The sequence below is a fragment of the Bos grunniens genome, chromosome 15 (genome assembly GCF_055505025.1).
Source record: "Bos grunniens cultivar Pamir isolate PY7600 chromosome 15, Bosgru_T2T1.0, whole genome shotgun sequence".
Lineage (NCBI taxonomy): Eukaryota > Metazoa > Chordata > Mammalia > Artiodactyla > Bovidae > Bos > Bos grunniens.
Window position 1 is genome coordinate 15,759,239 of NC_141179.1, and position 26,056 is coordinate 15,785,294.

General features: G+C 37.5%; 1 protein-coding gene across 2 annotated transcripts in view; it reads left to right on the plus strand.

Moving 5' to 3' along the window:
• SESN3 (sestrin 3) overlaps positions 1-24,507 on the plus strand; it is an 80,163-nt gene extending 55,656 nt beyond the window's left edge. For both annotated transcript variants that reach the window (XM_086338284.1, XM_086338283.1), the window contains exons 3-10: positions 3,152-3,349; positions 5,061-5,243; positions 7,853-8,089; positions 8,687-8,861; positions 13,337-13,455; positions 14,282-14,472; positions 17,326-17,470; positions 19,723-24,507. In XM_086338284.1, the coding sequence (XP_086194410.1) occupies positions 3,242-3,349; positions 5,061-5,243; positions 7,853-8,089; positions 8,687-8,861; positions 13,337-13,455; positions 14,282-14,472; positions 17,326-17,470; positions 19,723-19,809 (1,245 nt within the window). In that variant the 5' untranslated portion in view covers positions 3,152-3,241 and the 3' untranslated portion in view covers positions 19,810-24,507. The remainder of the gene's footprint in view (positions 1-3,151; positions 3,350-5,060; positions 5,244-7,852; positions 8,090-8,686; positions 8,862-13,336; positions 13,456-14,281; positions 14,473-17,325; positions 17,471-19,722) is intronic.
• The last annotated feature ends 1,549 nt before the right edge of the window (positions 24,508-26,056 follow it).

Sequence of the window (26,056 nt, forward strand, 5' to 3'; positions counted from 1 at the left end):
AGACAGTACTGCAAGTTTAGAAAAATATAAATTTTACCATATTTGATTTCAAATATAGCATTTCTGAACAAAGCTGCTAACAGTAATAAAACTTAATATTATCATGTAGGTTTAAGGTTTTAAAATGGCCAGTGTTTCATGGTGATTATAGGTTACATAAATGTTAAGAAAAGACATTTTTAAGTGAAAAAGTAAGCTTCCCAACTAAATCTATTGAAGAAAACATGATATTCAGTTCAGTTCGGTCGCTCAGTCGTGTCCGAATCTTTGCTTCCCCATGAACCACAGCACACCAGGCCTCCCTGTCGACACATCACCAACTCCCGGAATTTACTCAAACTCATGTCCATCGAGTTGGTGATGCCATCCAGCCATCTCATCCTCTGTCGTCCCCTTCTCCTCCTGCCCCCAGTCCCTCCCAGCATCAGGGTCTTTTCCAGTGAGTCAACTTCACATGAGGTGGCCAAAATATTGGAGTTTCAGCTTTAGCATCAGTCCTTCCAATGAACATCTAGGACTGATGTCCTTTAGGATGGACTGGTTGGACCTCCTTGCAGTCCAAGGGTCTCTCAAGAGTCTTCTCCAACACCACAGTTCAAAAGCATCAATTCTTCAGCACAGCTTTCTTTATATTCCAACTCTCACATCCATACATTACCACTGGAAAAACCAGAGCCTTGACTAGACAGACCTTTGTTGGCAAAGTAATAATCACTAGTAATTCGTCTTTTCATTTGGTTCTGAGTCTCTGATGAGACAGAATGTCAGAGAATCTCCACTACAAGCTGCACTTTTGATGAAGCTGGGGGAGTCAAGATGATAAATGCAGAAAGAATGTTTGTGAAATGACACAAAAGATATTATAAGAAAATTTACATGCCTGTTCAGTGGGTATACATCTCTATGAAAGATCACAGCAATGTTTAGGACCTGGAGATTCCTAGCTGCCTTTAACTTATACTTGGGCTAAGAAAAATTTCAGGCCCACTAATTGAGTTTTTCTCTGCTTCAAGGAGTTATTAACTCATATTAACCATGGTTATATATATTGATTTACTATTGATTGCAAAAAGGTATCATTTATCTTAAAGCACTAGCATTATTCCTATATTGTTCAGAAATTAGTCAAGATATGTTTGAATACCTATGATGTTTCAGGTATCCCTTAAAGAATGAGTAGAATTTGAATAATAATACATGTCAGGTCGCACTAGAGTCAGCAGTTCCATCATGTTCATTTTGACTTTTTAGTGACCTTGCCATTTCCATGAAACTCCAAAGTTACCTGTAATGTTTCAGGAGCTCAGGGACTGTAGGTAATCATGCATTAGAGAAACTGCTGGGCTTGTCCTGTTTCCCTCATAGAGCACACGGCTGCTCTTAGCAGAGTGATTGCCTAATACATATATAAAGGCTTCCTGAAATGCTGCCATTTACACAGAATGTATTTGGAGACAATCTGGTTTGCAGAAGCAACGGCTGTTTTCAGGCTCTGTTGCATCATACGAATCTATTAATGTCTTTTAGGCATCAGTTAAGCAGAAGAATCTTCTGCTGGAAAGCAAAACAAAACAACAAATATTCTGTCCCTAATTATATAGAGTTTATCACGATCCATTCCATTTTTAACTGTCATCTTGGTTCCCTGTAGTTGACAAAATGGGAGGACATGAACAAATGTAAATACATTTGGTTTTATAGTGAGCCAAAGTGGAATTGCCTTTTTTTTTACACCATTGTAATTAACATTTCCTCACAATTAACACTTTTCAAACATTACATTTCCTTTGGGATTAAATTTTCCTCAATCAATAGTGCCTTTGTATAATTTGTACGTATCTTCAGAAGAGATTGTGAGGCCAGCCCTGAAAAGTAAACAGAGCTTCTTAAGAGCAGTGTGGATCTTTAGAAAGACCACAAGTCTAGATTTGAGGAGACCTAGATTCTAGACCCAGAGAAGGCAATGGCACCCCACTGCAGTACTCTTGCCTGGAAAATCCCATGGACAGAGGAGCCTGGTGGGCTGCAGTCCATGGGGTCACAAAGAGTCGGACACGACTGAGCGACTTCACTTTCACTTTTCACTTTCATGCATTGGAGAAGGAAATGGCAACCCACTCCAGTGTCCTTGCCTGGAGAATCCCAGGGACGGGGGAGCCTGGTGGGCTGCCGTCTGTGGGGTCGCACAGAGTCGGACACAACTGAAGCGACTTAGCAGCAGCAGATTCTAAACCAGGCTCTACTATTAAATAGCTGTATGAGCTGAAATTTAATCTTGAGTCTGTTACCTTATCTAAAATAAGGAACAAATTCTTCGTAAGTCTAGAACTCTAATTCTAAAATGCCAATAAATAAGGAACCAAGCCGAGAAACACACATCTGACGTTCATTGATTCCCACTGAAACAAGTCCTTCCATGGGGTGCTAATAAGCTCTTAACACCTTCAGAAGCCAATTATTGGTATGATGCCCAAGCTGTCATTGTTTATAAACCTGTATGTGAATAATCTATTTTTGAAAAAGTCCTTTTGATTTTCTCAGATGCTGCACGTTCATTTTAATAACTTACCTTGTTTCTAGTAATTAATATGATAGGCTCAGAATGGGAATCTAGTATCCTATTAATTTTTCAATTAACACTTTCCTACAAATTATCCTATTTTTCTTTGTCACCAAAAAAGACTGCAGAAAGCTTTTTTAATGTTGAATAACGAAAACAAGCAAGGGATCAGACTGAAAAATGTCTGTCCTAAGATATAGTCATTAAGTGTGTTCATAGGCTATTGAGAGAAAATTCTAAATGCTTTCCCTCCCCACGAATCAGTGTGACAATAGCCAGGCAAGCAGGCCCTGAAAATTTTTGCCTTATGTGCCTGGCAAAGCAGATGGAAGCTTCTTTTCTCCAACTTCATAGCTGTGTGTATAATGTTTGATAATTTGACATTTGTTGTTTAATAAATTGTGGTCCCAGAGTCAAAAATGAATGGTGCCTTCGTTTTCATTTCTGTTTCTAGTATGAAAAACTGCATTATTTCAGTGTCTGTTAATGTCAAAAGGACCTTCATCGGCTTCAGTCATGGAATAATGCGTGTAAACCACTAGTGTGTTTACTTCTCAGCCTTGATTTTGTTTTGTGTTTCTTGGTTGAAAGGTTGTCCAGGCAAACACAGTGGATGAACGTACTAACTTTCTTGTGGAAGAATACTCTACATCCGGTCGCTTGGATAACATCACCCAGGTCATGAGCCTGCACACGCAGTACCTGGAGTCCTTCCTGAGGAGCCAGTTCTACATGCTGCGCATGGATGGCCCCCTTCCTCTACCGCACCGGCACTACATCGCCATCATGGTACGCTCACTTCCGGTTCCTGTGTTCACGTGACTTGGTCCTCATTTAGTCCCTCTCCCTGCTGGTATTACTTGTGGTGCAGAGCTAAGTATAATCACACGGAAACAACAACTCAAGAAGCTTGTGACCTTTTGGATTCCAAATCCACTGGTTACATTTTGAATGTTGTAACTCACATAATATACTGAATGTTTCTGATTTATTAGTAAAGTTTTCCATGTTTAATCTCATGATCAAAGATGTTTATAGGGTCGAAAGTAATGTTCCTGCTGCTGCTACTGCTGCTAAGTCGCTTCAGTCGTGTCCGACTCTGTGCAACCCCATAGACGGCAGCCCATCAGGCTCCCCTGTCCCTGGGATTCTCCAGGCAAGAACACTGGAGTGGGTTGCCATTTCCTTCTCCAATGCATGAAAGTGAAAAGTGAAAGTGAAGTCGCTCAGTCGTATCCGACTCCCAGCAACCCCATGGACTGCAGCCCACCAGGCTCCTCCGTCCATGGGATTCTCCAGGCAAGAGTACTGGAGTGGGGTGCCATTGCCTTCTCCGAAGTAATGTTCCTAGTGTCCCTCAAATTTTCCTTTTACTGCTGATAGTTTTCTTTCAGTATTAATATAAAACAGGTTGGTTGTGACTTTTTTATTTAGTCATTCTGTACATGAAGAATATCACTAATTTGGCTAAATAAGAGCAAAGTATTAGCACTAGGCGACTCTGTCAGAGAAGAATTCTTAAATAAGTTATACTACTAAGTTTAGTACTTGGTACAAGCTAGTTAACTAGTTAATTATAAATTGGGATGATGGGCAGCAGGAATAAGAAGGTAGAAACAGTGCTACAGTTGGACTGTTGCTGGAGAAAAGAACAAGATGCAAGTGCAATATATTTGGAGAAGTTAGGGGAACATCTGGGCTGGCAGAGTGATCAAAGCCAGCCAGGAGTTAGTTTTTATCAAGTTGAATTTGTTTATGCTCTCACTGAAGTTTTAAACAACAAAAAAAGGGCTGCATCCTGTGTTTTATTAAATGATGAACTTGTCTAAGATTACTCAGCTTAAGGTTTTGACGACACTAAGTCTGAAAGCCAACTTAGAATGGTCACCAACAAAGAGAGAAATAAGATGTGGAAAACAGAGTAAAACAGTACTATTTAACTGAGAAGCAGCCCTGAGGAAACGAGCGGTGAAAAGTCTGTTTTGCATGGATTTACCAATTTATCAAGGCTGATTCTGGCTTGCCTAGGAAAGAAAGGGTCAGTGAGCTTCAGTTTCATCTCAATAGGAGGATGGGCACAGATAAGGCTGATTCACAGTTATCTCAAAGGGAATAAGAAAAATACTCAAACTAGTATATATTCTGAATTGGTACAAGTTAATCAGATTTTATTGTGTTTTAAATAGAATATAGTTGATCTTACTTACCATAATAAAATGAACATATACTTCCTTCACATAAATAGAAAATGGGTTCTAGATTGACCCCTACCACTTCTGGATGAGGAAGTAATTGGCTTCATGTGACATTTACTTATATGTCAGCTTTATGTATCGATTCAAGAATCTATGACAACATTGTGATGAAAGTTTTAGGAAGAGCATTCTCTAAGAAAAGAATATTAGCTATAAAAATGAACTTTAAATGACTGTCCTAGTAATTGTAGAATAAGACCGTACCATGACTGTTTTATCCACCAAATCTTTTCTTTGTGTTGTAGGCTGCAGCTAGACATCAGTGTTCTTACTTAATAAACATGCATGTGGATGAATTTTTAAAGACAGGAGGTATTGCTGAATGGTTGAATGGTTTGCAATATGTACCACAAAGACTGAAAAATCTTAATGAAATAAACAAGCTGTTAGCACACCGACCCTGGCTGATCACAAAAGAGCACATTCAGGTACTGAGTATTTCTTTAGGGGAGAAAGAAATTTTACTAATGATTCTTAAAGTTATTTTCAGTTAAGTATTTTGCTTAAGACTTACTTTGAAATACTTGCATGTTAGGAATTTGAAAAATAAAAAATAAATAGTGTATTGAAATGTGTAGAAAGTGTAAGTCATTGGGTTTAAGTTAAATATAAATGAATACTTCTCTGTAAGTGAAAAATCACTCAGTCATGTCCAACTCTTTGTGACCCCATGGACTATACAGTCCATGGGATTCTCTGGGCCAGAATCCTGGAGTGGGTAGCCTATCCCTTCTTCAATGTATCTTCCCCACCCAGGAATTGAACAGGGGTCTCCTGCACTGCAGGTGGATTCTTAACCAGTTGAGCTACCAGGAAAGCCCACTTCTCTTTAAGTAATCAGTAATTAGCAAATAGCTATAAGAAAAGTTGATTTCTATTTTCAAGCAGTAGGCAGAACAAAGAAAATGCATTAGGAGGATAACATACGTAGGTTCTAGTCTTTAACTCTTAACTACAAAGTATGTGACCTTTTTTAAGTTAACTTTTGTGGGCCTTGGTAGTTCACCCTTCTATAAATGAGATGCCTAGATTAAATGAGTTCTAAACTCTTTTGCAGTTCTAACATTTCATAATTTTAAGATTTTGAAAAAATGATTTTTCAAATAAAAGTGATTTGCCAACTGATGTGTATATACTTACATGCCTCTAGAGACTAGAACTTAGATAAGAAAGAGAACTGTGATTGGCTGGAGCACTTGCCCTTCAAAAGCAGCATCTGTTAAAAGCCTCCAGGATGAGGTTGTTGAATTAGTGCCATGCTTGGCACTATTCAGTTAGTTGGAGTCATCAGCTAAATGATTATCAGCAGAAGCCTTAGGTACTTAAAACCCCTTCTTCTCATGCATTAGAAATGTCCTGGGTTTAGTTTTTCCCCTCATGTTGTTAGTTATTTGCCCAATTAAACCAAACTCAGCTTTTGTCAGTCTGTATACTCTCAGATTTGTATTATCTATTAGGGCTTGTTTATAAAATATGAACAAAGCTATAGCAGAAAGGTGCTATTTATAATAGCAAATAAGAAATTTAGAAGCAATTTAAATGTGTAAGGAAATGGAACTGAAGTTCTGGGCTACAGTATGCCCATGCTTAATAATTAATTGAAGACAGTGGAGCCTCATGAAAATCAAATTTTTCAAAAAGTTAGAAAAGCAGAGAAAAATGGTTGTATACTCTGATTATTTAATTATACTTTGAAAAATAAAAGAAGATATGTAAAAGTTACATAAAAGTGGTAGAATATGATTGATTTTTCCTTTTTTTCCCCCTGAGCTTTTGGTAATGTATTAAATTTGTATGTAGTTAAATAATGGAGAGTAAAGCAAAAGCAGTTTTTTGGTTTTAGTTTTTAGATGTGAAGTAAGCCAAGTGAAAGTTTTAGATTTGAGAACAGATCCCCATCACACACTGAAAGATAGATTAATTAGATAAAGATTGATGGGGAAAACCTTGAATGGATTAATAGCTGGAATTGTGATGATTACTGTGTTTAATGGCTTCACTTATGATTCCAACATTCATCTGGGAAAAGTGAAAGTGAAAGTCATTCAGTCATGGCCAACTTTGTGACCCCATGGACTATACAGTCTGTGGAATTCTCCAGGCCAGAATACTGGAGTGGGTAGCCTAGCCTTCCCCTTCTCCAGCGGATCTTCCCAACCCAGGAATCCAACTGGGGCCTCCTGCATTGCAGACGGATTCTTTACCAACTGAGCTATCAGGGAAGCCCATTCATCTGGAGGATCCAGTAAAATAACGTGTAAAAAAAGTGCTCTGATATTTTTATTTTTTGTTGGTTTTTTTTTTAACTTTTTATTTTGTATTAGATTATAGCTAGTTAACATTGTTGTGATAGTTTCAGGTGGATAGCAAAGGGACTCAGCCATACATGTACACATATGCATTCTCCTTTAAACTCCCCTCCCATCCAGGCTGCTGCATAACATTGAGCAGAGTTACCTGTGCTGTACAGTAGGACCTTGTTGGTTATCCATTTTAAATAGAGCAGATTTTTTTTAAATGTCCCTTCAAATGTGAGGTAGTTTTCTACAGTGTCTATCATCTGCTGTAGGTTCTTCCTCTGTCAGAGACGATATCCAAGACAGTTAAAAGTTGACCTACTGAATTAAATATTTATGTTATTTTTAAGGTAGAGTCTCTACCTTTAAAACCTTCAAATAAGTGGTCTTGCTAGAGAAACTTTAAAGTCCCTTCTAGCATCAGTGTTCTTGGATTCTCTAAAATACCTTATTAAAATAGCATAATATAGAAAAGTGCTTTGGAAACAGAAACTCCATTATATGTATAAGGAATTTCAGAGAAGCTACAGTGTAATTCTAATGTTAGTTTTGATAGGTTTAATGTAATATTGTTTGACCAAAGCTGTATCTTTACTATATGAAACAGTTTAAATGGAATTTTTAGTATTATTTCTATAAATGGACATATGGAATTTTATACATTTTTCCATACTTTCTAAAATTGCTTTGTAACATTCTATGATTTTCACTTTTATTCTTGACTGGCTTTCTCATTTCAGAAACTTGTCAAAACTGGAGAAAATAATTGGTCTCTGCCTGAACTGGTACATGCTGTGGTCCTACTGGCTCATTATCACGCTTTGGCAAGCTTTGTTTTTGGTAGTGGCATCAATCCAGAAAGAGATCCAGAAATCTCCAATGGATTCAGGCTAATACCAGTCAACAACTTCTGTGTGTGTGATCTCGCTAATGACAACAACATAGAGAATGCATCCCTTACCGGCAGCAACTTCGGGGTTTGTTTTCTTAACTGTTTTTCTTTACTACTTTGCCTTTCAACTTGCTACATTAAAAACATATAGAGAAATTATCTGATTAAATGGGATATTATATGCGTGAAATATTTTGTATAATCTTTTATTACCCTAAAACTTTAACCTGTTGCTGAAGTTCTGAATTGTCTTAAGGAGGCTTTTAAAGCAATTGCAAATCATAAGGCTTGTAAGGCTGCACCAGTTTTAGAAACAAGTAATAGTATAATCTAATATATATCAAATTCTGTTGTATTGAGTTGGCCAAAAAGTTTGTTTGCATTTTTCTGAAAGCTGTTATGGGAAAACCTGAATGAACTTTTTGGCCAATCCAGTAGAATTCTAGATTAAATAAATCCATTCATATAAACTTTCTGTGTTTGTAGCTGAAGCAGAAACACTATACCTCTGAAAATGTTTTATTTTGCCATATGGTTTTCTTTGGAGTTAATGGGAAGCCCACTTAGGAAATTAATGACTATGTTAGTGCCGCTGTACATAAGGTGATATTGGGAGATGGAGACATTTACCGGAACAACTTTTAATATTAATAACACCCAATATTATCTTCTCTGGCTCCAGATTGTCGATTCGCTAAGTGAGCTAGAGGCCTTAATGGAAAGAATGAAAAGGCTTCAAGAAGAAAGGGAAGATGAAGAGGCGTCTCAGGAAGAAATGACCACTCGCTTTGAGAAGGAGAAGAAAGAAAGTCTTTTTGTGGTCTCTGGAGATACTTTTCATTCATTTCCTCATTCAGGTGCTTTTTCTCTTTCACCATCTTTGCCTTTTCTCTTTGCCTTTGACTTCCCTGGTAGCTCAGACCCTGGGTTGGGAAGGTCCCTATTGTTCTTAGAACCCTGACTGACCACCTCAGACCACCTTCAGTATTTTCCATATGGATAATGGAATGATTCCACTATCATGTTCCTTTTAGTTAGTTCTCTTCTACCTGATGCTGATGCTATTGCTTCCCCTCTTGTGTTGCTGCATCTTTGAATATATTTCAAATCCAATTGAGAGGTACTTCAGCTGTGTATGTAGTTCATGCTCTTATCCTGGATAAAATGTTATTCAGAGCAGACCAACTGCTTATAAAGTTAGATAAGAGTATTTAATCCATCCTACTTGTGTGATTTTTTTTAATGATAGGTAAAATCCTGTTTCAATAGATGTAATTTGTAAGAAATATCTCTTCCTTTTTTGTGGGTGTGGAGTATGTGGGAGGATTGTTCTCACAATGCTGCTTTTTTCCAGATTATTTCTAAAGTTACACCAAAGTAACATTGCACTTGTATTTGCATTTCTTTGCAGAAACCTTTGGAATTATATAAAAATGTATTTTAGGTCATTTTCTTAGGTTGAATTTGGAGGAATTCATCCTGTATTAAAAGTTAGGCTTTTCTGTATCAAAAGGCTTCTTTGCTTTAGTCTTTAAAATACATTTCTTTTCCTAATACTCTGAGAGACTTTTAAATAGGAGGGAAACTTTTCAATTACAACTTAAAAAGATACTAAACACCACATAGTACATGTTATTAAAATAGCATGGAGTCAGTAGACTTCAAAAGCTTAAACCCTTCCAACTCATCAATCTACACAACATTTATTTTTAAAGTAGAGCTCTGTAGGTTTAACAGAGGGCTTCAAAATGACTAGTCATAAGGTTAGTCAGTCTCATAAATCCTGAGAGTAATTGATTTGGCCATGACTGGTTTATTAATATTAAATATAACATTGACCAATAGCTTTCAGAAATTTTACCAGGAAGAGCAAGATCCCTCTTTTATCATTTCCCCAGCGATTTCTTTTATGAAAGATTTTATCTACCAAATTGAGTATATTTAATAATGATTTCTCAGAACTTCTGACCAGCAGGAAATCCCAAATATAAAGAAGTGTTTCGGTTATTGGTTTGCTATTCATACTACAGACATTTATTGTACTCCGCGTAGTCTCAGCAGGGTAGTAGGCACTAATGTTTCCAGGCTAAATGAGACGTGATTGCTGCCCTCTGCAGGCTCTCATTGCTAGTGGGAGAGAGAGAAATGCAATATGAAGCAGAATGTGAGGAATAAATGGAGCAGTGATGGAGAGTTAGGAATGTGCACAGAAGGGGGCCTAGGGAGAGACCTCCTCTAGCCGCTTGGCTCTGAGCTAAACCTTAGAGACTTGAGTGCAGGGGAGTCAGGCAGTGGCTGGGGGCGGGGGGGGGGTGGGCAGTTGGTGGTAAATAGCACACCTGCCTGAGCCAGCACACAGTGGTGAGGAAACAGGATGGTGGGTGCAGGAGCAATTGGTTCTGTGTTGTTAGGATGTGACACATGAGGTAGGTATTGTGAACAGGAAGCTGATTAGGTAGATAGAGACCTTATCATGATGACCTTTCCAGCCTTAAAGATCATGTAACCAGCCATATTTGCGACATGTTGACTTGTGATGTCTATAAAACCTCCAATCTGAAAACAGCTACAGGTGCCTCTCAGACTTTAATATGCATGTGAATCACTGAGGAATCTTGTTGAAATGCAGATTTTTGTGTTCAGTCTCTGTGCCAGGACCTGAGGAGCTACGTTTCAATCGTGGCTTCATGTAATGCCCATGCTCCTGGTCTGCACACTTGGAAAGCCAGGGTTGAACAGGAGAGGGTTTTAAGCCCGAAATGAAGTTTTGGAAGTTATCAATATATATTTGGGAGTTAAAATCAAAAGAGTTGTTTATAAAAAATCATCTAGAGAAAACAAGTGGGACAAAGGAAAGTAATGAGCGTAGGGTAAACCTTCTAGGGAAGCCAATATTTTAAAATGCAAACATTGTATTAAAGTTAGTAGTATGCATTTACTTTTAGATATTAATTTTTGTAAGTGTGAAAAACTTGGGTTTGCCTGGTGGCTCAGTGGTAAAGAACCCATTTGCAATGCAAGAGATGGAGGTTCTTATCCTGGATTAGGAAGATCCCCTGGAGAAGGAAATGGCAACCCACTCCAATATTCTTGCCTGGGAAATCCCATGGACAGAGAAGCCTGGCAGCTACAGTCCATGGGGTCACATGGGATGAAAAATTCTAATATACATCTCTTTATAACTATAAGTAGACACAAAATCCAGAAAAAGAGAGTAAACTTATTTAGCATACTTTACCTGACATAAATAAAACACTATATCCCAAACTGCAACCTATACCATTATTTTCAAGTGCACATAGAAAATTTACCAATATCAACCATATATTGTTAATGAAGCAAATATCAGCAAATTTTAAGAGATTTAAACTTTACAGGGTGTAACTTTTGACTATAACAGAAGTAAGCTAGAAATCAGTAAGGAATAACTAGAAGTTTCTCAAATGTTTAGAAATGAAACAGTATACTTCTAAATAGTTCATAGGGAAATAAAAAGTTGCAGTGGAGATTAGAAAATATTTGGAGCTGAATGGCAGTGAAAGATGGCACAGACAATATTTATTTATTATCTTTTTTTGGCCATGCTGGGCAGCTTGTAAGATCTTAGTTCCCTAACCAGGGATTGAACTCAGGTGCCCTGCAGTGGAAGCTCAGAGTCCTAACCAATGGACCACCAGGAAATTCCCTAGACATTGATTTTTTAAAGCTTCTCTAAGACAACTAGAGCTTGAAGGGCATAAATGTTTTATTTCTTTTTTTTGTTTAATTTATTTATTTTTGACTGTACGGGGTCTTCATTGCTACACAGGCTTTTTCTCTAGTTGTGGTGAGTGGGGGCTACTCTCTTTTTAAAATTTTTAAAAGATTCATCCATCTTACTATCCTTGTCTCAGATTCGTTCCTTTATGGCTGAGTAATATTCCGTTGTATATATGTACTACAACTTCTTTGCCTAAGCATCTGTTGATGGACATCTAGGTTGTTTCCATGTCCTGGCTATTGTAATAGTGGTACTCTCTAGTTGCGGTGCTCAGACTTTGCATTTCTGTGGCTTTTCTTGTAGAACATGGGTTCTAGGCACACGGGCGTTAGTAATTGCAGCACTGTCTTTAGAGCACAGGCTCAGTAGTTGAGACGCACAGGCTCAGTAGTTGAGACGCACAGGCTCAGTTGCTCCGTATCGTGTGGGATCCCCTTAGACTGGGGATCAAACCTGTACCTCCTTCGTTGGCAGGCAGATTCTTCACCACTGAGTCACTGGGGAAGCCCTTTTCTTATTATTGAAAGTATATTTTAGAATGTCAGTCTTTCTCTTCTTAGATGCTTGAGCAAGAACTTTTGCCTTCTAAAGTGAGTTTTGAATTTACTAAGCAAGTCTTAGACCTTGGTGGAAAGTTATATTCTGATTTTAACAAGAGGCTACATCATTTATAAATTAGGAAATAAATTGTTTCATTCTTTACTGTTCACCATTCCCAGTACTAAATTTGCTGGTCACACGAAGATAAGAGAAAAATGACTCAGTATGTGGCTGAGTTATTTTTGTAGACTTACCGTGTTTTAAAATGGAAATAGAATCTTATTTTTCCCTATAACAAGTTTCTTGGTTTGATCAGTATGATAAAGCATTTCAGATTCCATTTAGAGATTCTAAGAATAGTTTTTCAAGTCTTTTGAAGAAAATGTTTGAAGTTTTCTACAAGGGTACTATTCTATAGCTTGGTAACAGAGTTGACTAGCATTTATTAGTTTTTTGCTTTTCAAATTAGAATGATGTTCCATTACTGTAACATAGTATTTTTTGTATTTTATTTGTATCCATCTCTTAGGAGTAGAAGAATGTGGATAATATGCAAAGTACCAGTCCAGAGTTTGAAATATTTCTTTAAATAGAATTAAAATTGGAGTTTTAGATTTGTCAGAATATTAATTTTAACTCCTTTTAAAAAAAATTTTAACTTCTTAAGGTAAATTTAGGAAAAAAATGTTTGTATTGGGTAGGCCAAAAAGTTCATTTACATTTTTCTGTAACATCTTACAGAAAATTCCAAGTGAACTTTTTGACTAAACTAATATTTAGATATTTTAATTTAGTCAGCTTTTTGCCTGAATAGCTACAGCTAAATGTTACAGTTGCCGGCATTTAGTAATGAAATTGCATTCAAAACTTGAGCAAAAAGTATTTTATGTGACTACAAGGCATGTAGTCAATATTGACACTATGGAAATCCTTGGAAAAGCTATAGTGAAAAATTGGAAGAAAGTGCAATTAATTCATTGTTCTAACTCTGTACAGTTTCCTTAATACCAAATTGTTCATTATTGTCCTTAGATTTTGAGGATGACATGATTATAACATCTGATGTCTCCCGATATATTGAAGACCCTGGTTTTGGATATGAAGACTTTGCCAGACGAGGGGAGGAACATTTGCCAACATTCCGAGCTCAGGTATGAGACGCCTTTAATTCAGAGAAATTGGAGAAGAGATACTGTCACTTTAACTGTGAAATGTTGAATAAGTTGACTCCCATAGAAACTAATAGAACATTTTGATAGAATCTATAAATATCTTTATTTAACCTACTTTTCAGCCTTGTCTAATTTGATATCCCAGTTGATGGATTAGTATTTCAGCATCCCCTCTACCTCCAACCCCAAGAAGGCAAAAGGAAACTGCTTTATGTGGTTACTTGCATTATTGCATGGTAGTAGTATCATGTTCATGTTTTGGAGAGAAGCAGGGAGGAAACTGAGTGACACGTTCACATTTATAATAAGAAGGCATTTTTATAGAAAGGCCATATGTCTATAATTATGGGCTGAAGGGCCACCTGTTCCCCATCCCTAGATAAGAGCCACAGTAGTGATGTGGTTCATAAAGACAGTGCAGGCGAGATCAAAGACAGACTCCTCTGTGCTTGTTTCAGATGATCTGCTAGCCATCCGTGTCACTGAGTAGGTTTAGTCCTGTAGGACTATTCCAGGGCTTTCTGGGGTTCTTCCAGATGAGGGTGTAGTTTGCATAGTCCATGACCACGGGAAGTAGCCAGAGTTTATCACCAATGTCCCTCATCCTGGACCCAGTGAGGAAATAGCACGGCCCTCCCGTCTACACACTGATGTGTTGGTAAAGCAGTCTTGGTCAAGTGACAAACTCAGAATCCGTGAAAGGATTACAGACTGAAATATCTCCACTTGCTTCAGTGGTTATACTTCACAAAAACATAGACTTTAAATGGAGAGTGACCATTTTTGATACATTTTATTCTTTTAGGACTATACCTGGGAAAATCACGGGTTCTCCTTGGTGAACAGACTTTACTCTGATATTGGACATCTTCTTGACGAGAAGTTCCGCATGGTCTACAATCTCACCTATAACACTATGGCCACCCATGAGGATGTTGACACAACGATGCTGCGCAGAGCTTTATTTAACTACGTTCACTGTATGTTTGGAATCAGGTATGGTTGTCGTAGAGACAGGTGTGTGCGTGTGTGTGTGTGTGTGCTAAGTTGTTTCAGTCGTGTCCACCTCTTTGAGACCCCAAGGACTGTAGCCCTCCAGGCTCCTCTGTCCATGGGATTCTCCTGGCAAGAATACTGGTGTGGGTTGCCATGCCCTTTTCCTGGGGATTTTCCCAACCCAGGGATTAAACCCATGTCTCTAATGTCTCCTGCATTGGCAGGCAGGTTCTTTACTACTAGCACCGCCTGGAAAGCCCTATAGAGACAGTTGTACGTGTTTCTAAATGAAAATTCTGACAGGAGTCTTACCTTTTTCCTGTTAAAGAGTATATACTTCTGGGGAGAAAATTACATGTGGACTCCTGACTATAAAAAATTAACTCTATTTTCTAGAAGAGCATTTTTCTGTGTTTAAAAGGCTTAATATGCACATATAAATACAGTAGTAAAATTTTACTAAGGAGGGAAAAAACATCAGTAATCATTGGGGACAGTAGTAAAACTCTCCATTTGAGAATCCCTCCTGCAAGAACTGAACCTTTCAGAAGTATAGATGATATGCCATTGTGCAGGCATACTCAGTCGCTCCAGTCGTGTCTGACTCCGTGCGACCCCATGGACTACAGGCTGCCAGGCTCCTCTGTCCCTGGGATTCTCCAGGCAAGAATACCGGAGTGGGATACCATGCCCTCATCCAGGGAATCTTCCTGACCCAGGGATCAAACCCATTTCTCCTGTATCTCCTGCATTGCAGACAGATTCTTTACTGCTGAGCCACAGGAGAAGCCCATGATATCCTGTTAGATAACTATAGCAAGTGCTGGTTGGTTGGTTGGTTTTTGAAGGTATGGTATAATTTGGGTATAAATGAAACTAAGATAAGAGTCTGCCTTCATAAAACTTACATAAGCTCATGTAAGAATACTGAAATGAAACTGTAAGTCAGAATAAATTAGTGGCACCTAAATTTAGAAAGTTTGAATTGAGAGGACTGAGAGTGAAGGAGTGAATAAGACTGAATGGTGTAATCAGGAAAGCTCTCCTTGGAGAACATCCTTTTTGAGCTGGGTTTTGAAGACTTCTATGGAGATAGATCTGCCAAAAGAGAAAATCCCCAGTTATGAATACATTCAATTGACTCTGTACTGTATCCTTTCTGATATAGTATCACAAAGCCCTCATGGAACGGAATTAGAATTCTATTTGTTAAGCAAAGTGGTTTCTATAACTTTGACTTAAAAAAAAATCCCAAATTTCCTGGAAAAGTCAACTAATATGAAATATTCTACATAAAAGATACTATTATGATGGTAAATAGTAGCTCCGCTATTTGCCCATTTACTATTCTAGAAAGAATCATCACATTTTAAAATTTAATATACCAACCTAATTAAGAAAAATAAACAGTAATAGATTTTAATTCAAATAGATTTTAATTCAATACATGTTATAAATTAATATTATATTCAAAATAATATTATATTTAAGGCAATAAATTGGTGATATTTCTCTGCTGGGTGCTACTAAATAAAGCTTATGTAAAATCCCAGAGTTTTTTTTTTTTAACTAAGTATTATGTTTGGATTAAAAATAAACCAAAAATACAGAAGAGAAAGCCCACAAGCTCCCACCACTACATTTACTCTCATAGCTATTTCTGAGCCCGTTTATACTGTTAGTCTCTCATCTCATGAATGAACTATCTACACTCCTATGCACTAGGGCACAGAATCCCATCTCCTCTCATCTAAAGATCCCTCTTCTGGCAATTCTCCCTTCTCTCTCCTGCATAATTAGCTTTACTCTCTTAATCGAATCTTTTCCATCAATATGTAAACATGCCTTTATTTCTCTCATCATCTCAAAAAAAAATCCTTTCTTCATCCTTCATTTCCCTCTGACTGTTGCCTCACACTTCTGCTCCCATGCACAGCAGATCCGTTTGATAACATTTTGTATATCTACTGTCACCATTTTCTTATCCCCTGTTCTCTTGTGAACTGACTGCAGTGTCAGGCTTTTACTCCTGCACAGCAGCAGAACTACAAAACTACTCTTTCTAAGGTTGTGCTTCACCTCTCCATAGCTCCTTGCCTCGACCCGTTCTCTGTGGTATCTTCTTTGCCTACTTGGTAGCATCAGACATAATTGATTATTCCCTCTTCCTTGAGACACTAGGGGCTTCCTGGTGTCTCAGACAGTAAAGAATCTGCCTGCCAAGCAGGAGACCTGGGTTTGATCCCTGGGTCGGGAAGATCCCCTGGAGAAAGGGAATGGCTACACACTCCAATATTCTTGCCTTGAGAATTCCAGGGACAGAGGAGCCTGGCAGGCTACAGTTCATGGGGTCACAAAGAGGTGGACATGACTGAGCGACTTTCACTTTCACTAAGACGCTAGACTCCTACCTTAGGGTTTTACACTTGCTTCTTCTCCTCCTCCCAGTATTAGCTTAGATGTCAGTCTCTTAGAGAAGCCTTCCTGCCCACTCTATCTAAAATCACAACTCTCCTCCCAGCCCCCAGCTGTATTTTATCTCCATAGCAGTTGTCACCATCTGATATATTATATGGTGCTCTTTTTCATTTTTCTTTTTTCTCCAATAGAATACAAATTCCATGAGACTAGGGCTTTTTGTCTATTTTGTTCATTTGTGCTTCATCAGTGCCTGAAGGAGTACATGGAAACTACATGGCTTATAGTAGGCACTCAAATATTTATTATTTAAAGGAGTTAATGAATGAGCTTTTGGTATTTAATTACTAGGTAATTGTTGTGTCTTGGTATAACTTTAGAAATCAGAAATTTTGATTCTGCCATTCTAAAGCTTGTTATCATTATTGCTTCTAGGTATGATGACTACGATTATGGAGAAGTTAATCAATTACTTGAACGAAGCCTGAAGGTTTACATTAAGACAGTGACCTGCTATCCTGAGAGGACTACCAAGCGCATGTATGATAGTTACTGGCGTCAGTTCAAACACTCAGAAAAGGTGTGTTTCATGACTTAACATAGACGTATATTCCACATAAGGAGTAATGATTATGAAAAATTAAATGTGAAAATAGTAATAAATCAGCACCATCAGAGAAGTTGGAAGTGGCATCATTTGGCCATCAGTTTTTTTTTTTTTTACAATGTTTTAAAATTCAAATTTATTGAATGGTGACTAAATTTTGGTTATGTGTTTTGCCCAGTGTGGTGTATAAAGTAAAAGCTTAGCATTGGCCTTTGAAAGATTGGATCTGAAAATTGGATCTTGGCTCAGCAGACATATCCATTTAGAGAATTTTTTCATTCTAGCCATTTTACAGTTAACCTATTAGAACAATAGTTCTCATTCCAATTTGGTAATTTAGTGATTTGACAATATAATGCAGACCTTTGAGCCAAGTATATTATTATATGAGGAATTTTTTGGATTGAAATATCAATATATAGGAAACATTATTTAAGACCTAATAAATGACCATTATAATGGTATAGTATAAGTATGGCCTTAAATCATGAGTCTATTGACGTTTAAATCCAAGAATCTTCCATTTATACCACAGTTCCTAAGCTTGAGAGTAAGAAAACCTTTTTAGAGTCCTAATATTCACTAATTAACTATATGACTTTGATAGAGAATGTTATGACTTCGATCCCTAGCAGTCTTTCTTGAAGTCTTAGAGCCAATCACACATCAGATAAACACCCATTTACCTCCAGCATCTCTCCTTGATAAATCTGTATGCTCTACTTACAAGTTTGTATTACAATTTTTCCCTTTGCTCAGTGGTATCTAGAAATTCTCCTTACTCATCAAGAGAATAGATCCAATGATATATCTAACCTGTAGAAAGATATCAAAATAATTTAAATATATCATACTTCTTTGTAAAAGCTTTTGAAGATATGTGGGTGCTTATTTTAACCTGTCAGGTGAAATGAATCCCCCTCAAAAATTCCCCCAGGTGCTTGTTCACAGCTGTATATGAAAGACTCTAGGCAAGCTAAGCGTATCTAAGTTGTTCAATCCCTTAATCGTGTCTGACTCTTTTCGACCCCATGGACTGCGGCACTCCAGGCTTCCCTGTCCTTCACTATCTCCCAGAGTTTGCTCACATTCATGTCCTTTGAGTCAGTGATACCATCTGACCATCTCATATTCTGGCACCCCCTTCTCCTCTTGCCCTCAATCTCCCAGCATCAGGGTCAGATCCAATACTTCAAAGCCCAGTGCTAAACTTTTACTTTATACTCCACATTGAACAAAACACATAACCAAAATTTAGCCACCACTCAGTAAATTACCAGATACTAATTTCAGATTGCTTTAAGCTTCAGATTTTCACCTTGGTTTCTCCCAGGTACAGGCATACCTCAAAGATATTCTGGGTTTGGTTCTAGACCACTGCAGCAAAGTTAATATCACAATAAAGCAAGACACATGAATTTTTGGTTTCCCAGTGCATGTAAAAGTTGAGTTTATAATACAGTGTAGCCTATTAAGTGTATAAGAGCATCATGTCTTTAAAAACAAAACAGTATGTGTACCTTAATTAAAAAATAGTTTATTGATAAAAAAAAAATGCTAACCATCATTTGAGCCTAAAGTGTCATAATCTTTTTTGTGGTGGAGGGTTTGAAATGTTGTGAGGATTATCAGATGTGACAAAGAAGTGAGCAAATGCTGTTGAAAAATGACGCCAGTAGACTTGCTCAATGCAGGGTTGCCACAAACCTTCATCAGTTTGTGAAAAAAGAAAGAAAAGCAGTGTCTATGTGGTGCATTAAAGCAAAAGCTCAATAAAATGAGGTATGCCTGTAAATAGTAAAAAATGTTTTTAAGAACTTTCCAAGGAATAAATACAGGCTGATTTTCAGCCATATAAAATTTTACATCTGGAAGAAAGTATTTTTTGTAGGAGAACTGTAATTTGCAAAAAGTATTTTTGTTTTACAACCCAAAGGATTATCTGGCTTTACAGCTCTCCTAAGAAAATTACTGGACTTTTTAAGATTCTAGGGGTCATTTTTACTGCTCACATTTTTTTAATAAACAGTTTTCTTATGAGTCTTACATCATGTGCACACATAAACATGCACAGGCATGTGTGTTTGTATGTGTGTCTGTAAAACTGGTGAGGTTATAATATCTAATGTTAGAATACATTTGTGAATGTCTGATTATATGAAATAAATTAAAGTTTTTTCAGTTGTTTATAATGGTCACTAAATTGGTAACACTTTGATTTCTAGGTTCATGTCAATTTACTTCTAATGGAAGCACGGATGCAAGCTGAGCTTCTCTATGCTCTTCGTGCCATAACTCGGCATTTGACCTGAAGCATCACCCAGGGAAGATATCATATATGTGTAAAGACCTTTTCGCATAGGATATACATCAGAAGCTGTTTGTGATGTAGCATCAAACATTATTCAATTCTCTAGTGTCAAAGTTTTAGCCGTTTCTTGGGGGCGGCTGTAATGTGCAATGATGTGTTTTCTTTTCCTTGATGCTTAACATGACTAACAATTGCAAAAATAATACTGAGGAGCACTACTTGGCATTGTTTGTAGTTGGGTTTTTGGATACTGATCATAAATCATGAACCTGGTTTGTTAATGCTTAACTTCAGTGCTTTGGGGTTTGTATGTGTATTTTTGTTCTTTCCTTTTTTTTTTTTTTTCTAATAAGGAAAAGCGCTTACAATCTGCTCGAGCAATTGTTTTTCAGATATCGGAATTCAGCAATGAATGACCTCCTCTGGCCATTCTAGAACTTTAAGGTTGTGTCCTACACCTGGTGGAGGAGAAGCATGCGCTGTTGGACTAAGCTGCTCACAGGACACGCATCTGTGTCTCCAGGAGTTTATTTGTCAGGCACTGTTTATTTTTTTGTTTGTTTGTTTTTTTTTTACTGCTATTGGCGATAACATGAAATGTGATACAGCCATTGTCCATAATTTAATGTGAAATTGATCATGATGAATTCTATAGCATGCTACTGAAATGCCAAATTCAGCTAGTTCCTTTCTCTTCTGAAACAGAAGCTTCCGTTTTCCATATCAGATGTATATATTCAAAGTGGAATTATGCACACTCCTTTCTATCACTGACAGTAATCCTCAGTCATCAGAGTAATCAGTGCTCACAGGACTGCTTACAGTTCATTTAGTTGGCACATAGAAACATGTACCCACACAAGACTGACCAAAAATTTTCTTTGCACATTTTTCTTTTCTCATAGTGTTTTCTATATTACAGTAAGCAGAGGAAGGTTAATATGCCTATATTTTTTTCCTGTTAGGCTTCTAGAACTTACTTTCCACGGTTTTTCTTATGATAGGTTAAACAGTTGATTATTCAAAGGTAAAAATTGTGTTTCTATGCATTAATGTGATTGAACAACAACAACACAAGAGTGCAATATGTAAAAAAAAAAAGAGAGAGAGAGAAAAAGACTCAACAAACTTTTCCCCTATTATGTATGTCACTGCAGAAGTGTCCTTTTACCACAGAGCTATAAAGAAATTTAGTTCAGATTTCTTTATCGCACAAGGCTTTTGCCTTCCTGGGGTTGAACAATGTTCCTTTTACAATGCCAAAGCATCCCCATTCCCAGAACAATCTCTTTGGACAACTGGTTTAAAAAAGATCTCAAGTCTTACGGGAGGAAAAAGCATCCCCAAAGTCACATTTTTGCATTGGTTTATGTTGCTTGATTAGACTATCTTCACAGAGCACAATGCTGTACATTTATAGCTTTAATTTGTATTATGTTAATGAACCAGTGAAGTGCCTAAAGAGATGCTCACAGCTATCCGGTAGGACACGACTGCACTGCTTAAACACTTTTTGGTTAACTAAGGGTGACTTGAATTTTACACAAACATACTAATTTTTTTTTAAAAAATCCATTTTTTTCACAGTAAAGAAGATAAATTTTTCCGTTAGCATTCCCACAAAGATTGCATTTTAGACTTGTAATCTAGGACTTAACTTTGTCTTTCCTCTCATGAAAGAATTGTGGGCTAGTGTTCTCGTCAATCATTTTCCCCTTCCATTTATCATTCTTTTCTGGTACAATCCATTAGGTTGCTTTCTGTTAGGCTTTGTTCTAGGTAAGAAAATAGCAAGATGACTGTACACCTATGAATATAAGGTAGTTCTGCATTTTTAGATTCCAGGATCTTGTTTGAAATCTTCCATGTGAGGGAAAAAACTGCTAATATTTTTCAAGACAGGGTGGTTTATTTAAAAAGATTATTCAAAGAACTCATGCCAGATCGAGTCTGTTTTGTTTATTGCATATACCATATGTTGATGTTATTCCATATCACATTATATAGATAGGTACTAACTACAAAGAAAGTATTTAGGGGAATGGCAAAATATGAATGACAACATGCATGTCCATTTGACTTCCCTAATTTTAGAACTTTCAAGTTGAGGATACCCTTTACTCTTGACATTTTGTTTTTTTTAACTAGAATTCTTTCAGCTAATATCCCTTTGTTTTTGTGCAGGTGACCTGTATTAGAGGTTGAAAAATAATTTATATATTGAAAAGGAGGAAAAATTCTCATAGAACATCATAAGAGCTTTAAACCAAAAGGGGAAACAAGGTTTAAGTAACTAAAATGGCCACTTAGTTTTTGTTTTTGCATTGCCCACCCCAGAAATGTAAGTAGTTGAAGTTTGGGTTATGGGAATATTATTAGTGCCTTTACTAGATCTCTTTCCTAGCAAAGTTTCTTTTTAGCTTAGCATAGATGTATCTTATCGCTAATCAGGAAAATCAGTTGACTTGGAACTATAAACAAAAATAAAACAAGATATTTATGAACCTCACTGAATCAGCCTAGAAAAATTGACTTTGGAGGTGCCAAAGCACCTGCCAAGATGCAGCCTGCACAGCCTTCTAGGTTGTGAATACCGTTTGTACAGCGAGTTTGCTGTGAATTTCAGCTACTGCAAACTTGAAATTCTGATGCGGTTTTCCAGGGTGGTATTTTTTCAGAGTATTGAATTTACTATGTAGTAATTTATAGTATAGCTTTTTATATTAAAATGTGATATTTTTTAAAAGAGCTCTCTGGTTCAATTGGTGTCATGATGTGACTATACGATCTGCTAACCTACCCCTTGGGCTCACATTGTGCCAAACTGAGATGTACACATGTACGTGAAAAAAACAAAAAGCACATGTGAATGTGAAGTCTCTAACTCCGTTGCTTATTATTTTCAAATTAGTCTAATAATCCATTGATGTATATGCTTGAAATGGTTCTCTGTTTACTTTCGAATTTCGAGTTTTCCCGCTAGAGTTAGAATGCTCAGTTTTCTCGGATCACCTTAAGAAAATCCAAATACTCTTCTCTCTGAAAGTAAATGGTGAACCCAGTCCCTTGACTATGGGAGTGGCCAGACAGGTGCCTCCTTAAATCCTTCGGATTCGGCTTCCTCAGATGGACTCGTGATAATTAGAGGAAAGCAGGCTTTTGAGATGGGACAACTTGTAACTTTCTTCACCTTTTTGAGCTAAGGATATTGTCTCAGTCTCAGGAAGAACCTTTGTCCCATTTGGGATACCTTTTAACTAAAAGATGGCTAATGTGGAACCTGGGGCATGGTCTTGGCTTTTAATTATAGCTTTAAACCCAAATGATAACAACACAAGACTGTCTTAGAATAGAACTCTCAATGTCAGCTCTATATCAAAATCATATTTGAACCAGAGCCCCTATTTTAATTGTGCTATAAAGTCCCTTAAAGATTTCAAATGCTTCTAAAACCTAGTTAACATTATTCCTGAGCAACTTTTTTCCCCACCTTACAGAGTTTTTAAATCCAAACTATTAAATTTTTATGCTACAGCAAAATGAAATTATCAACCAGCAGTTAAAAATGTGTACTTAAAAATAGTTCACCATTTTTGTGCAGAGTACATGCCTATATGGTGGTAAGATTCTTTTAAACTCTAAGGGCAGTTCATCAGGGAAAAAAATAAATTTCAGTGCATGTTATGAAAATTATTTGCACTGTGCTAGTAAAATGAGGTTTTCATTTTTGTTTTATGTTGTGTTTTAAAGACAATTCTAAATCATTCCTCTGGAAAGCAAGACCTTAAACTCTTTATCTAGGGGGACTTTTTCTTCTTTTATGCAAATAGACGGTCTTGCATGGAGTGAAAATTATGCAACTATAATGTTATATAAATAGTATATGAAATTTGCTAATAGTATAATTTAACAGGAAACTGAAAGATATGTGGCTCCTCTATTCAGACTGAGTTTTAAATTACCTAATTTCATAGTCAGAACCTATTCTAGGTGGCCATCATCATAAACTCTGTTTCCCGATTATATCCATCTGAAGACTGAGAATCAAATTAGTCTTTCCTTAAAACAGTACTGTAACATGAATGTATTCATCTCAGTCAACAGAACTTCAGTGCCCCCTCCATGTGGAACTTACTTCCATGCTAATTTGGCTTCATCAGTAGTGTCTGCTCAGGTGAGACCTAGAACAAAAACAGCTGGAGTGAAATGGATCGCAGGGGTAGAGGTACCTGTCGAGGCAGAGCCCTGTGAGGAAGGAAGAGTTTTTCAAAGAACACATGGACCATAACTCTACTGGCGTGGCTGCCCTCAGCATCACACACCCGGTCTGAAGGAGCCTTTCCTGTTGCGGGAGCTCCTGCCTACATTCAGCCCACCCTTTCCTGCCTGCTTATTCTTCCTCCCAAGTGCCTCAGCCTCAACCGTGCTCACTCTCCTCCCCTCCCCTCGGCCCATCTTGGTGTGAACGCTGTTTCACAAACCAGACATCACCAGCCACCTGCTGATCATCACCAGCATTTACTTTTCCCAGTTACTTTTTCTCCATTCATGAGGAATAATACAACTTGTCCCAACTCCCTTGAAATTCCTCAATCATCTAGGTATATTTTGGCTCACCTTTGCCCTCGATCCCCTACCGGAAATTATGTAGCACCACGTGTGATCGCGTCCATCCCATACTGTTCTGCCCTTTCCCAGCTGCCAGAATATCTTGCTCTCCTCTACCTCATCCCCAAAGAGCCTATAAACTCAGAGTATCCAACCATTTTCATGGATTCACTCTCTGTTGTTCAGAAGTACTACTTCCATATTTTAAATAAATCATAGAAGAGTTTTGCCTTCTATCAAAGTAGGAATCTTTATATTTATACATGATAAGAAATCGAACTATTTCTACCATGCAGAATTTAGCATTTAGCAGGATTTTAAAGTGATTGAAATGCCATCCTAACCTGGATCTGTATTAGGTAGTAAATACCTGCATTAGTCCACGTTATTTGAATGTAAAGTGAAAATTCTCCAGCAGTCCAGACTAATCTGTAACCAATCAGTGGAACAGGAAATTTCTGGCATAGACATGGGTGGTGTTTCTGACATTTGTTTTATGGGTGTCATTTGGGCCTTGAAACATATTTCAAATAGAAGAACATATGATACACGGTGTTTAGGTAGTCCCATTGGATCACAGAAGCCTACTGGATTTATAATATAGATAAAATACCACAAAATTGGCTACCTAAGGGTTTGATCAAGCTTCCCTCATTGGACTAAGCTTGGAGCCCCTGTTCCTACCCTGTTTCTCGCTGGGGAAAATGAGCTGTGAGATGAAAAGGGAATGCACTTCCTTTGTAGTCCTTATTCCCCTGGCGTACTTCCAGGATATCCAGGCAGTATCATCCAGGAACAGGAAGCGCACAGAAGGGGAAGAAGCCACAGCACTTCCGGTCTGGCCAGTGCCTGCTTAGCGCGGTCCATAGACAAATGCTGTCAGGTTTCTAACGGGGGGGTGTGTTCATCTGTAGACAGTTGTCTGACCTGAAGACAAACCCCACCCTGTTTGAAAGTACAGATTAAAATATTATGATCTGTGGTGGTATCCGGGTGCCTTCCACGCCCATTTGTGAACACCCCAACAAAAAACAGAGTCCAGTAAATACCTTTAAGGGCCCAGGAATGAATATATGCCTAGTTAAGAAATGAGACTTGAAAAAGTAGAGCCTGAAGGAATAGTTTTTCTTAAATCCTATGTTATAAAATGTTCCTTCTAGCTTTAAATTAATTATGAGTGCACCACCGTGAGGTCCAGAGTTGAAAAAGAAGGAATATGAGGGTGGTGGGGGGTGGGGGGGACAGGTTGGGGGATGAATACCTGATTCTTTTCAATGCTTGTGGAAATCTTTGAAGTAATGAAATTCATACTATAGAATGGCCATTAGAACAAACACCCTATTTTACAGCTCATAGTACAACATCAAATGTTAGTAAGTCTAACTATGATAAATGTAATTTTGGGTATATAAATTTGCTAAAGCAGTCTATTTTCTTGCATTCCTCAGTTTAACTTCATAAAAAAATCAAAAGGAGAGAGGCTCTCTAGTCTTTAATGCTGAAGTATTATCAATCCTGATTAGCTTAAGTTTATGCATTATGACACCTACTGAATGAAACTGATTATACATCTCCTTTTAAGTTAATCAGTCTTTACAAGTTGTCGACTGATTCCCAAATCTGATAAGGAAGGATCAAAA